This window comes from Cucumis sativus, chromosome 1 (assembly GCF_000004075.3).
Source record: "Cucumis sativus cultivar 9930 chromosome 1, Cucumber_9930_V3, whole genome shotgun sequence".
NCBI classification, from domain to species: Eukaryota; Viridiplantae; Streptophyta; class Magnoliopsida; order Cucurbitales; family Cucurbitaceae; genus Cucumis; species Cucumis sativus.
The window spans coordinates 4,927,534-4,941,125 of NC_026655.2; the positions used below are offsets into that span (position 1 = coordinate 4,927,534).

Here is a 13,592-nt window from a genome sequence, read left to right on the forward strand (position 1 = left end):
CTATTATATATTTACAATAAATATTCTAACCATGAAGAGATAAGAGGTTCGATCTCTCATCTAACAATTGTTGTACCAAACAAAGTGGATGATTTTTTTTTCTTGTAAATTTTTTATCCTAAACATACTTTTCAAGGTGCGAGAAGATAATGGTTTGCTAGAACTTTAGTTATATATAGTTGTGAGATAATGGTTTGCTAGAACTTTTGTTTTAACTTTTTTGTCCCCTACGAATTAAAGGCCTCTTTGATTATAATTTAATTAGGATGACTCGTATAATCATATTTTAGTAGTGAAATATGGTCACCCGTGTTTAAAACTTTTGATAACATGGTGAAACGAATCTCTATTGCATAAATTGGGAAGTCAATTGTGCGAGACTAATAATGGAAAAAATTTGTTGTTGAACACTTTATTTATTCATGTTCAATTTTTGGAGTTGTATGAAACACACACTAGATATGTTTATCATATTGTTTTGTTGTCTTTATTTTGACTCCAAATCGTTCTCATGAAATATGTTTGTACGAAACCTTTAGTAAATTTTGTCTAGAGCTTTTTTTTTTTCTGTCTTGAAATACTTGCAACTTTGCTAGATGCTTATAACCTAGGTGTAAGGTAAAGTATCACCTAAAAGAAAGTATATACACGTTATTAGTATATTCGATGACAAAAATTTTAACCTAAAGTGTGACAATTATATTTAAAGTGCATGTGCACACATATTCAATGTATATAGGTGTGTATATATATTACATGTTTATGGAATAAAAGTCTTTTATCATTACAATTGTTTGCTAACATGAGATATCTCCAACAAAATGAAGTAAGAATTAAACTTTTAGATCAATAGTATAAAAAAATGATCAAATATTACTTCATAGTGTTGGATTTTGTTTACAAAAGTCTACCAGTAACAGTGGGATATGAAGAAAAAAATATTTTATATGTATATAAAAATTCGACGTTGTTAACACTTGTATATCGATTGGATTAACATGAGAAAGTAAAAAGGTATTTTGTGTTTATAAACACTCGTAAACATGTACACTAAATAGATACCAAACTCAAAATTTAATAACACGTCGGAAATTAAAAATAAAATGAAAAATTAGACTCAAAATTTAACGAAAAAAATGTATTATTCACTAAAATAATCATAGAGTCGAGATATTAAAATATACATTTTAAAAGTTAGGAATCAAACGTAAATTTAAATTAGGAAATCGAAAGCATTATTATCTTCAAGTCCTTTCATAAATGGCATATCTTTTATGAAAAATGAAAAAATCATCGGATAAAAATATGATATTAACTAGTAAGTGTAGTAATTGTAGTTATACTCTCTTAACCTAAGTTTACCGCAATAACAATTAATAAAAGATGAAAAGTTGTATCATTTGTTGAATTAATTGAATTGACCTATTTTTTAAGTTTCTTAAATTATTCTTTTATGAGAGGAATTATTATTTTGTGGGGATCCATGCATGAATGAATATATATATATATGAAAAAGATGGGTGATGGAGAAGAACCCATTTGATGTTGCATTGGGCAGCACGTGAATCACGTTATAATGTGTTATATCAAGAGACGCAAATTATATACTATTTGTCTTTAATTTGACTCTCCCCCTTATGTTAATTTGTATTAGAATAATTAATATATACACACACTACCTTTCTTTCTAACCTATTTCAAACCAATTTTCGGACTAAAAATTCTTTAAATTTTCATATCAAAATTAATTATGACTTTTTATATATATATATAGTGTGTGTGGTGATGGTTTAAAATGCATCAAGGTCCAAGCTTTTAGTCTCGAGTTGATACTTGTATAATTTTAGAACACAGTCTCTATTTAAAACTCTATCGCGAGTTTCTACTTTGAAAGTAGTTTTGAAATGTCTATGAAAGATTAATCTGTTACTTTATAATTTTTTATTTCAACAAATCTAAAAACATAAAACATAATCTAGATTGTTTTCCTAAACCAACGTTAACTTTTATTCTCGGTACGAGAATAACATCAATGTATTATCAATCAACCTTATAATAATAAATAAATAAATAAATTCAAAATTCTATCAAAAATGCATTTGTGTTATTCACTATTGTACATGAATATTAATAATTTCATTAATTGAGGTGCATTCAATCCACCCATTGGTTATAGTAAAATATTAATATATTTCAAAATGAAAAAAGAATAGACAAAACCACAACTCATCCTTCTAAGTTCTAACATCGTGAATCATGTTTCTTTTTCCAATTTTGCTCATTAATTAATTTAAAAACCGATTCATTTATTTTATAATCAATCTATAGAGTTTTATATTATTTTTCTTTAATTTCATCTAATTAAATATTTCTAAAACAATGTAATGAAGTCTCTAAACAGTTTAATATTTTACAAATTTAAATTCTAGAAAATCTTATTTTGTATATATTTTAACTCACACAACCCTCTCACTTATACTATTCAACATCATCTATAAAAGCCACTCCCATAACTTCTTCTTCTTCTATCCATTCCTTTCAATAATTTAGCCTCGTCATTCCGAGCTCGTCTTTTGATCGGAAAGTAAGATAAAGATCACAATGTGGACGATCTTGCTCGGTTTGGCGACGTTGGCAATTGCCTACTATATTCATTGGGTTAACAAATGGAAGGATTCTAAATTCAACGGAGTTTTGCCGCCGGGCACCATGGGGCTGCCCCTCATCGGAGAAACCATTCAACTTAGTCGCCCTAGTGACTCCCTTGATGTTCATCCTTTCATTCAACGCAAAGTTAAAAGGTATTCTTTTATTGTTATATAAAAAGTATTATAAACATGCATATATATTATTTTCACTAGAGAAAACTGTGGACGAAGTTTTTTTGGATTTAAATTCTACATAAATAAATTTTTAGATATGGACCGATCTTCAAGACTTGTTTGGCGGGAAGGCCGGTGGTGGTTTCAACGGATGCAGAGTTTAACCATTACATAATGCTCCAAGAAGGAAGGGCCGTAGAAATGTGGTATTTGGATACACTCTCTAAATTCTTTGGCCTTGACACTGAATGGCTCAAAGCCCTTGGCCTCATCCACAAATACATTAGAAGCATTACTTTGAACCACTTTGGTGCTGAGTCCCTTCGTGAGCGTTTCCTTCCTCGTATCGAAGAATCCGCTCGAGAAACCCTTCATTATTGGTCAACTCAAACCAGCGTTGAAGTCAAGGAATCAGCCGCTGCGGTAGGGATACGTTTGATAATTAAACATATCATTTAAATCTATATGATTTTAATTGTTTAAACAACTTAACAATTATTCTTTTATGTGATTTTTCAGATGGTTTTCAGAACTTCGATTGTTAAGATGTTTAGTGAAGATTCTAGTAAATTACTGACAGAAGGTCTCACTAAGAAGTTCACAGGACTTCTCGGAGGTTTTCTCACCTTGCCTCTAAATTTGCCTGGCACTACCTATCATAAATGCATAAAGGTAAATAATCAATTTTTAAACAACTAAAAAAGAGATATATGCATATACATGTATATCATTATTATAAATATATAATTTATTTTCTATTGACATTAGGACATGAAGCAAATCCAAAAGAAGCTAAAAGACATTTTAGAGGAAAGATTGGCTAAAGGGGTTAAAATTGATGAAGATTTCTTGGGGCAAGCCATTAAAGATAAAGAATCTCAACAATTCATTTCAGAGGAATTCATTATCCAGTTGTTGTTTTCCATCAGCTTTGCTAGCTTTGAGTCCATCTCTACCACTCTTACTTTGATTCTCAACTTCCTCGCCGATCACCCCGACGTAGTGAAAGAATTGGAGGTAAGACTCGAAAAACATACAAAAAGAAAATTATTATTTAATGAGACAACTGAAACAATGCGATGGATGTACGATGAGAAAATAAAATCTAATGTTTTCATTAAATTTTACATCTATCGATTACGAACGGACAACGTCGTAAAAGTCGTATTCAATAAACGATTTTAATTATATATTTTTGTGTTGATTAGGCTGAGCATGAGGCTATTAGAAAGGCAAGGGCAGATCCAGATGGACCAATCACTTGGGAAGAATACAAATCCATGAATTTCACACTCAATGTAATTCTATAATATTATATTTCTAAATCTCTAAGAACACACATTATTATATATTTCAATTTACTTCTTGTCCATATTCCTTTTTTATTTAACATAATGTGATGATCACATTGTTTTCCTTTGGTCTATTTTGGATTTTAGGTCATCTGTGAAACACTTAGGTTGGGAAGTGTAACACCTGCTTTGTTGAGGAAGACAACCAAGGAAATTCAAATAAAAGGTAAAATCAAAAGTTTATATACTTTGTCGTATAAATTAATCGTGAAGTTATTAACTTAGATCATTTAATTGATGTTATAGGATACACAATTCCAGAAGGATGGACAGTAATGCTTGTGACCGCTTCTCGTCATAGAGATCCAGAAGTGTACAAGGATCCCGATACCTTCAATCCATGGCGTTGGAAGGTATATTATAGCATAGAAGAAAAAAAGCTCTTAACTAAATTGTGTTAATTAATTAATTGGATAATTAAGTTTTAATAATGGTGATTATGAGTACATATTATAGGAGTTGGACTCAATTACTATTCAAAAGAACTTCATGCCATTTGGGGGAGGCTTAAGGCATTGTGCTGGTGCTGAATACTCTAAAGTCTATTTGTGCACTTTCCTTCATATCCTTTTCACCAAATACAGGTACACTTTATAAATCAAATCTACTAATTATTTTTAACATATAGTATACTAATTAAGAGAGTTTAATTATACAATAATCTTTCTTTTTTAATTCTGATAGATGGAGAAAACTAAAGGGAGGAAAGATTGCAAGGGCTCATATATTGAGGTTTGAAGATGGGTTATATGTGAACTTCACTCCCAAGGAATGATTGAATGGAATTTGTTGCTTTACTAAAAAAGAAATGTTATTTATCTAAACTTTATGAAATGATGAACTACTTGTACTAGCTAGCTATCATATTATGATCATATGGTTCAATAAGACCAAGTTCTTCTTCTTGTATTAAAGGCAATCTTATGTAAAATCAAGTTCCATTAATAGCATGGTTTCATTAATGGCCTTTCAAATTTAACCTTTTAAAAATATATTCGAGTATAAGTATTCTTTTTAAATAATAATAATAAGGTTTCAAATTTGAGTGAGTGTCATATGATCTATTTAGGGTGCTATTTGATTATTAAAAAAATGTGTTTATTTTTCTTAGATTTATTTATCTAATCTCTCAATTATAAGACCATTTCTTCCAAGTTTTTGTACAACACTTGTGTCGTTTTATATGATATTCTCAAACTAGATGATATAAAAATAAATTTTAACTAACGATATTTAACGCACTTAAATTTAAAGTTAGAAATAATTTGAAACAAATTAAACATCTTACAAACGCAAAAAATATTATATTATTATATTGTTCATTTGTAAATTTTCTCTATTTGATTCATCACTGTTTTAACCCTCTTTAAATTCTAAGTTAATACTATCTGTTTATGCTTCAAAAACTCAAACTCCAAGTTAAATAAAAATGTGGTTTGTAGTACTCTTTATCAACCAAAATAGGGAAATATATCCTTGCTATCACAGGGGGAATATGAGTCTATAAATACATAAAATATATATTATGAGACCTTAACCTTGTAATTATAAATAATTGATCATACGGTTTCGAGTTTTCTAAATTAATGTGTTGCTTTCTGCATAGCAAATTAATTAATTAAGTACACTTCTATATGAAAAATTAAGAACATAGGTAATAATTGAGATTACCGGATATGTTTATTAAATAGTTTAAATATATAAGTGCTATATATTTTTTATTTGATGCACACAAATCATACATGAGAATATTAAGAAATTGAGAAATAAATAATGATGAATTATGAAATAAACTTTAACCGATTATTACGTAATGAATCGTAAATAAATATAAATTATGGTGTTACACATTATTCAAAAAGGATGAATTGAAACATATAGAATACAAAATTTAATGATATATCTAGCTTACAAACAATAGGTTATGATCGATTTTTCAATAGTCGAGTTAGCGCTAGCTATACGTAAACTATTCAATCTCTTTTTCATTGGGCTTCTTTGTAGCTTCATAATCGTCGTATCGTAGGCGAGATTCTTCTCTTTTCAACTAAGCTTAATTTATTCAAAATTAAGTTCTTTCCGCCACATATAAGTCACTCATATCAAAATTTCCCCTCATTTTTTAGGTTGGCTTCATCTAAGCTTACAACAAACGCTTTTAAGATAACATTATTATAATCACTTTCAATCTTAACTTTAACACTCAGTTTGAAAACAACACACAACTCGAACTAAATTTTATTATTAAAACAAGAAATGTACTGAACGTTATCACGACGGTTTACACTAAATTAGGACTCTAGGGTTTACAGAAGCAAAAGAAAGCAACTCATCATCATTTTGAAAAGAAGCCATTTCATCTTCTTTCAAAGTGACCCAAGCTTCAATTCCTTCCCCATCTTTAGTGTCCATAAGAACCACAAAATTCAAAAACATAATACTCCCAATGCTCACCCAACCCGGTTTTCCCCACCCGAAATCCATCTCGTACAAACCGAACCGGGTCCAACTACTACAAATATAAAAGGCCACGTCATCTCTCATAAACAAACCCCCACCCTGTTGGAGCCCTTCAAGTATCTTCGCAAAACAATCTTTCCCTTCGTATCTTCTAATCCCATTTTTATTAAATTCTTTAACCCCATCTCTCAATAACTCCACGAGCCCCTTCAAGTCTTTCTCCGACGCCGGAATTGGGTCAGTGACGAAGTTGCCGACGAGGTTACCGATCGAATAATCCGGCGATGGTGGGGTTAGTCTTTTGCGTAAATTAACGGTCTGGGACATGACGGAGAGATTTGGGGAAAAAGGCTTCGTTTCTTGAGTTGCTGCTTTCATTGCACATTTCCAAATGAGAGCCGTTACGACCTCCACGCGGGTTGGGTTTGGTGTGATGTCAGTCGCGGCTTTGGATTTTAGAACGGTGATTTCTTGGCCGTTGAAAACTAACCTTCGGCTACTGCATTTGACTTTGCCGCCTAAGTCTGTTGGTGGGACGGCGATTGGAATTCCCTCCGGCGGTGGTACCAAAGATGCTTGAAGAAACTCTGGCTCCACCGGGTCGGAGCCTAGCGCCGCTGCGGACCAGCATTTTAAGATGACGCTAATGGAGGATGCATCGACTAGTTTGTGAGAGAAGCTTATGCCCATTGCCATTCCTCCGCATTCGAATAACGTCACCTTATAAATACATAAATTATTAATTAAATCAACCATATTATTATTAAATAAATTCTGGTTGTTAACGAAAAGTCATATTACCTGAACTAAGAGCATGCGTCCGCCGTCGGCGGCCTCGGGGGCTTCGGTTTTAATTGGAAGAAACTGAGCGAGGAGGTCTGGCGTGGGTTCCTTAAGAAAATCGGAGAGAACACAGTTGGCTCGAGCTTCGACATACTCAGCGCCGTCGTCGTTACAATCGATATAGCTATTCTGTCTGGGACGGCCGGCGAGTGGGTAAAATCGAGTCAAAGTCTCCGCCAGTGACTTCTTTAGACGGTGGGATCTTTCGTGGAAAGACGGCGCTCCGTTGGAATTGGGGAAAAAGAGAATGACAGGGACGTAACCGGCGGTGGAGAGCTGGTCGAGGAGAGAGATATTGAAACGATGAAGATGAGAAGGGGTTGGAGAAGAAGGTTTGATGATTTCTTTGGTCAGAATTTGAAGTTCCATTGTTGGGATTTTTGAAGCTCTGTCTTTGAATTGAAAACTGAATGGACAGAACTAAAAAGAGTGGACGACGACGATGATGAATTGATGTATGGTTTTATGTTTTAAATAATGGATATATGAATATGTATATGATGGTTGGCCAAATGAGATCCCGTTTGACGTGAATCACGTGAACTTTCCATTTTACTTCCAATGATCATTGGATTCTTAGACTAAAAATATACTTTACCAATCAATTAATTAACTTTGTTTTCCTTCATTAATATTGTCTTTGAGACAGAGGATAACTATTTTAACTAATCATTTGTCTAATTTCAATGTTGATAATATCAGTACTATGTTAAATTATGACTATTTTTTAATGAATTGTTATGATTAAAAATATATTTTATCAATAATCTAACTTTTATAGATTTTGCTATATTATAATTTTTTTTAATATTTTGAATATATTTGTAATTTTAAATTAAAAAAAGTACATGTACGAAATGAAATTGGAAAGTTAGGCCAATGAGAAGAAGTCAATTCGGAAAGGCCCAAATTAAGGAGTTGGACCGATCCATAAAGAGCCCAAATTCATATCGGAAAGCCCAAATGTATAGCAGCTCAATTTGCTTCGGTTGTCCGTCGTGAATTCGTAATCATCGCCCCAGACTACATTCTTGAACAAAATGTCACCCCGTCGACATGTAAACGACCATTCACAATCATAACAAGCCGAGGGCAAATTTCGGTACCCCAGTCGTTGAATAAAACAGTTAAAAAATGGAAGAAGATAGTCCAAATCCCGTCATCCAAACCCGCCGTTCTTCAATTAAGACCCATCCTCGTTACAACAATCAACAATCATGGAAGCAGAAGGTGAATTTTCTCTTTGCTCGATGCCTTGTTCTGTGTTTTTTTGGCGGGTTTTTGTTTAATTCGAAAATTAAAGTCTACTATTGATAGCTGAGGGAAAACTGTTGCAAGAGAGTTAGAGAAGGAAGAAGCCGCTTGCTCTGGAAAATGAGGTTGCCCATGTCCTCGCCCACTTATTCCCATTCTCTCAACAATCGACAGCAGGTCAATTTTTATAATTTTTTGTTTTTTCATTGCAATTAATTGATGGGTGTTGCATAATTTGTGCTCCAAATACTTCAATCCTTCTTTTGTAATGTAATTTGTGTCTGTTCTTTTTGGGTATTTTGTTGGTTGTAGGATTTGATCAAATCTGCTTTTCAAGACATCTTTGCTGATGAGCTGAAAAAGATTAAAGATGAATCTGTGAATGACTATAATGAGAATTTACCTTCTGTCCCTGAGGCTGCTGATGTTCTTTGGGAATATGAGGGGATTCATGATGCCTATGAAGGTGATGGTGAAGAAATACTGTTGGAAATGCAAAGGATCTTTTATGAGGATCTGAATGTTGATCTGAGACAAAAAGGTGAACTTTCCGATGCTGTTTTATTTTCTGAAGTTCATTATCTCAAAGTTTGTATATTCTGTGGCTTTCTTCCAAGGACTAAATGGTTTGTCATTCTCCGGGGAAACTGTGTTTTTTGGTAGTCATTAATTTGGATTGATTTTCATTAGTTCAGTGCATGCAGCAATAGTCAATGTCAAGTAATAATAATAATTGAACTTGTGTATTGTTTCATCTGTTCTTTTAATTTTATTGATGTTACTGCAGGTTCTGTTGTAATATATGGTGATCGATCTTCTCTGTTATTATTTTAGCATTTAAAAACCCTATTTTGAGTAGGATGTTTACTCAGTTTTTTGCAGAATCTGAAGACCCTATTGTGACATGGGAAGATGAAGAAGATGAGTTCTTAGCCCGTGCAGTTTATGAACATATGCAACTTAGTAATGAGAAGGTTAGTTTTCATCCCTACTTTTGAGGGTTGTGAACATTTGTCCATGCAAATTACAAAATCTTATGCCTCCTACAAGAGTAATTATCTTGAAATTTTGTATACTTTCGGTGTTTTTTTTAATCATATCTTACATTTACATTGGTTAGGCATGATTTATTCTTAGTGTAATCATAAGCTTACATGTCCTGTTTAAAATTTCACGTTAGATTCTTGAGAAGTTCTGGTGCCCTATGTGTAAACAAGGAGAGCTGCAAGAGAACAACCACTTCATACATTGCACTCATTGTGGACTTCGGCTTAACAAAGGCAATGAGGTTTTCCACTTGATCTTAAGACCTCTTAGTTGATCATCCTCTTCTTAATCCCATCTTTTACTCCAAGGTCCATATTAAGTTATTAGGCAGTTGCTATTACTTGAGTGAGTATCAATCAATGGTTGTTGTCTTCTTAACATGTCAGATTATTCTTGCAGCTAATATGTTACTTCCTGAATGAATTATGAAGACCACTCTCAACTTAGACTGGAAGTTGGTGCCTATATTTATTGTCATTTGGTCATGGGACAGATGTTATATGAACTTTCCAACCCTCCCCCCCAATAATAAAATAAAATAAAAAGAGAAAAGAGAAAAACTAATGAAAATAAATGTCTTTGGAAGGTAAATTTGATTATCTTGTGCTGCGCTGTGGTGTCCTACTGGCCATGTCTGGCATAGAATAACTGTGTGCAATAATATCAGTATATGATATTGAAGTCGTAATTCGTCGAAATGTTAACTTTGCAATTTTTTTATTATTTGTCATATGACCTTTCAGGTTACTCTGGACCTCCTCCGTTGCCGGTTGGCAGATGTGCATGCTGAACATCTCGATCGGGGCTGTAGATTGAAGCCTAAGTTTTGTGTTGAGAGTAGATTTAACATTACTGCATTGTACATCTCTTGTGAAGGTTGCAACACATTTGAGGTTGTAATATAGCATGTTAATTAAGAATCACCTGTCTCAACGTTTGTGATTAAAATGATTTTTTATTGGTTATGACAAAAGATGATTGTGACACTCGAGGTTGTGAATTAATTGTAACATACCATGCTAAGAATCAGGTACCTGAAAGTTTATCGACGAGATTCTTCGTACTTAGATACGACAGAAAAATGATAACACATTTGTGTTTAAAATAAAGGCTCGTGAAGAATTTAGTGACTCAAATTTCACAATTTAAATCATTTTCATTAGATTAGAATCAGTTTGTTAAGGTTGTAAACATGCTTATGTGTTGGTTATGCTGCTTGTCAAACCTATCTGTTGAGGTCGGATCGATATCTTTTCAAATTTTTAGTTAACTAAATCGAATTTAGTTTCTAGAACTGAAGTCGAAGCTTAGTCTGAAGCTTAGTCTAAAACCAGGTCCAATATTTATCGAATCTTGCCCTAAGGTGGACATTTCTTCAAATTAGTTGATGTTTTGTTGATAAATTAAAAGGTAGCCAAGTATCCCTATATTATACAAAACATATGATTAAATAAAGTGGACTAAGATGGAAAGGGAAGAAGTTGGAAGAAGTTGGTAAATGAGAGGAAAAGAATACTCCACATTATTTATTCATCAAAGAAGAGAAGAATGAGCTGCCATGAACTCATATTTGAAAGGTGAAGAGGAAAGCTAATACAATGGAGTGGAAGAATTACTATTTGGATGTTATATTGGTTCCTCTTGGTCTTCTCCTAACCTTCGTTTATCATGCTTGGTTATGGTACAAGGTTAAAACTCAGCCACTCGCCACCTTCATCGGAGTTAATGCCACGGTTCGCCGCCAGTGGATTTCCCCCATTCTCGAGGTATTTCCCTTTTATTTCATATCAAAGTGTCATCGTTGTTCAACCAATACCTTCTCCACGATCTAGGTCTACTCCTATGTTGTCATCTCTTTCATAATCGTCCTAATGAAAAAGGATGATGTTAAAATATGTTTTTGGTCCTTGCACTATGAATGTTCAAATCTAATCTCAATCGGCAAATCTTAGTCTTCCTAACCATAAACTTCTAATAGAAATTGCACATGAAAATTATATTTTAGGTTGGGAATGCGAATACATGGATAAGGTCTGAGGATAAGATATTTGCAATATTGTAATAAGTTTTCTTAGAGCAACCAAAATTTAAAAGATAATATATGTTATGTTGAAAAACATCAAAACTATTGTTCTGACAAATGTATCATATTATAGTATTAGTATATGGGTAAGAAGTTAGGCAAGGTGGTTTAGAATGAAAATTTGGAGTTGAATGGTGCAAGTTTTGCCCAGCATATATTAGTATATATAGTTGGTTCACTTTTACCATAAGTAAATTATTCTACTTCCTAAGAAATAAAAATTTAGGCGTGGTCTGAAGTGCACTCACTCTCACTAAAATAATCTGCTATATGACATAACTATACATGAACAAGTGATAAATGAAATAGCTAGTACAACGTAGACTATATCTGATTATTGTTCATTTAATCTAAGATTTATCCATTGGTTATTATAATAAAAAGACATGTGAATGACATAAAGAGTGTGTATATATATATTATTTCTCATATAAATGAACTATATATACATTTCTTTGTACTAAATTCTTCAGGACATAGACAAGAAGAACATTCTTGCAGTCCAAACCCTAAGAAACATGATAATGGGTTCAAGCCTGATGGCTACCACCTCGATCCTTCTCTGTGCCGGTCTGGCCGCAGTTCTCAGCAGCACGTACAGCATAAAAAAGCCGGTGACCGACACTGTGTATGGCGCACACGGGGAGTTCACGGCGGCTCTAAAGTTTACAATAACCCTAACCATATTTGTGTTCTCATTCTTTCTCCACACGTTATCTATTAGGTTCATGAATCAAGCCAGCCTTCTAATGAGTGCCCCATTGCAGCCCTTGTCTGTGCTAACAGAGAGCCATTTGGTGGAGATTTTGGACAAAGGTTGTGTTCTAAACACAATTGGAAATAGAATCTTTTATTTGGCTCTTCCATTGGTGCTTTGGACTTGTGGACCTTTGCTTGTTTTCTTGGGCTTTGGAGTGATGGTTTTCGTGCTTTATAATCTTGATTTTGTGTGTGATAAGAGGAGTAGTAATAATAATGGGAAGATCAAGATGAACCATGAGATTGTTTGAATCTGTGTGGTTGATTATTGAAAATTTATAACGTATAAGACTATTTTTGTGATTTCAATTGTGTGGGGAATGGGAATGTTGTGGCTGATGTGTGAGTATGAACAACATCTTCTTTCTCTTTTTCGTATTCAAACTAGCTTAATCACAAATGGATTAATCATACGTGACAACACAACTTAACCTAATCAAGTAGGTAACCACCATAGATTGAACCCACAACATTACGAAAAAAATAATTGTCAATGATATGTTGGATATTAAGATCACAATGTCACATTTAATATTTTTACCACTAAATAAATCAACACTAATCAATAAAGAAAGAGGAAAAAATAAGAATTTCAAAAGCCATCTAAAGCTTCTTCAAAATTAGAAGACAGAAACAGCCTAAAAGAACCCACCCAAAACCAAAAGCAAATTTGATAATGTTAATGTCAAATTAAAGGACTCAAATTATAAAAACAATGAAAATCAGCATTTTGCTTGCCTTACAAAGAATCGAAAATTTTTGAATTGTCCATTCACAATCACAAGTCTCACCCATGTAAATTGATGTGAACTCAAACACAACTTCATGTTAAAATTAATCATAAGACAGTCCAATTTTAACAATGAGTGAGAAGTTGTATTTTTATAGAAATGGCATTTGGAGTGTCGTCAATTTGTAATGGGTGCCAACAACAATCACGAATGAGCATCAAGGAGAAGTTACCATTGATTG

The 13,592-nt window shown here is 33.0% G+C and overlaps 3 protein-coding genes across 6 annotated transcripts; 2 read left to right on the forward strand and 1 right to left on the reverse strand.

Moving 5' to 3' along the window:
* Window positions 1-2,601: 2,601 nt before the first annotated feature.
* LOC101213710 (cytochrome P450 87A3-like) lies at window positions 2,602-4,949 on the forward strand. The gene is made up of 9 exons (NM_001302707.1): window positions 2,602-2,801; window positions 2,918-3,245; window positions 3,342-3,494; window positions 3,591-3,839; window positions 4,031-4,120; window positions 4,262-4,340; window positions 4,421-4,527; window positions 4,631-4,758; window positions 4,859-4,949. Exons 1-9 carry the CDS (start codon window positions 2,602-2,604, stop codon window positions 4,947-4,949), a joined length of 1,425 nt encoding a protein of 474 aa, NP_001289636.1.
* Window positions 4,950-6,381: 1,432 nt separating this feature from the next.
* Window positions 6,382-7,949, reverse strand: LOC101216696 (BAHD acyltransferase At5g47980). Its single transcript, XM_004152480.3, has 2 exons — window positions 7,436-7,949; window positions 6,382-7,354 (listed from the first exon to the last, which is right to left on the reverse strand). The coding sequence occupies exons 1-2, from the start codon at window positions 7,844-7,846 to the stop codon at window positions 6,461-6,463; spliced, it is 1,305 nt and encodes a 434-aa protein (XP_004152528.1). The 5' UTR covers window positions 7,847-7,949; the 3' UTR covers window positions 6,382-6,460.
* A 531-nt stretch (window positions 7,950-8,480) lies between these two features.
* Window positions 8,481-10,828, forward strand: LOC101216926. 4 transcript variants are annotated; one of them, XM_031881472.1, is made up of 6 exons: window positions 8,481-8,707; window positions 8,795-8,908; window positions 9,044-9,272; window positions 9,623-9,705; window positions 9,912-10,019; window positions 10,522-10,828. In XM_031881472.1, exons 1-6 carry the CDS (start codon window positions 8,612-8,614, stop codon window positions 10,681-10,683), a joined length of 792 nt encoding a protein of 263 aa, XP_031737332.1. In that variant the 5' UTR covers window positions 8,481-8,611; the 3' UTR covers window positions 10,684-10,828. The 4 variants fall into 4 exon arrangements, with proteins under 4 accessions (XP_031737332.1, XP_011651131.1, XP_031737335.1 ...); XM_011652829.2 differs by having other exon boundaries at window positions 8,482-8,707; window positions 9,614-9,705; XM_031881475.1 differs by lacking the exon at window positions 10,522-10,828 and adding an exon at window positions 10,178-10,348 and having other exon boundaries at window positions 8,482-8,707; window positions 9,614-9,705; window positions 9,912-10,086.
* Window positions 10,829-13,592: the final 2,764 nt, after the last annotated feature.

What these genes read in the sequence shown, in the direction of transcription:
- LOC101213710 (NM_001302707.1), top strand. Translation starts at nt 2,602, where the DNA reads ATGTGGACGATCTTGCTCGGTTTGGCGACGTTGGCAATTGCCTACTAT. An exon ending in CCTATCATAAATGCATAAAG is followed by an intron (nt 3,495 to 3,590) that starts GTAAATAATCAA and finishes TATTGACATTAG; the next exon opens with GACATGAAGCAAATCCAAAA. An exon ending in ACGTAGTGAAAGAATTGGAG is followed by an intron (nt 3,840 to 4,030) that starts GTAAGACTCGAA and finishes TGTGTTGATTAG; the next exon opens with GCTGAGCATGAGGCTATTAG.
- LOC101216696 (XM_004152480.3), bottom strand. Translation starts at nt 7,846, where the DNA reads ATGGAACTTCAAATTCTGACCAAAGAAATCATCAAACCTTCTTCTCCA. An exon ending in GACGCATGCTCTTAGTTCAG is followed by an intron (nt 7,355 to 7,435) that starts GTAATATGACTT and finishes TGTATTTATAAG; the next exon opens with GTGACGTTATTCGAATGCGG.
- LOC101216926 (XM_011652829.2), top strand. Translation starts at nt 8,612, where the DNA reads ATGGAAGAAGATAGTCCAAATCCCGTCATCCAAACCCGCCGTTCTTCA. An exon ending in CTCTCAACAATCGACAGCAG is followed by an intron (nt 8,909 to 9,043) that starts GTCAATTTTTAT and finishes TGTTGGTTGTAG; the next exon opens with GATTTGATCAAATCTGCTTT. An exon ending in TGCAACTTAGTAATGAGAAG is followed by an intron (nt 9,706 to 9,911) that starts GTTAGTTTTCAT and finishes ATTTCACGTTAG; the next exon opens with ATTCTTGAGAAGTTCTGGTG.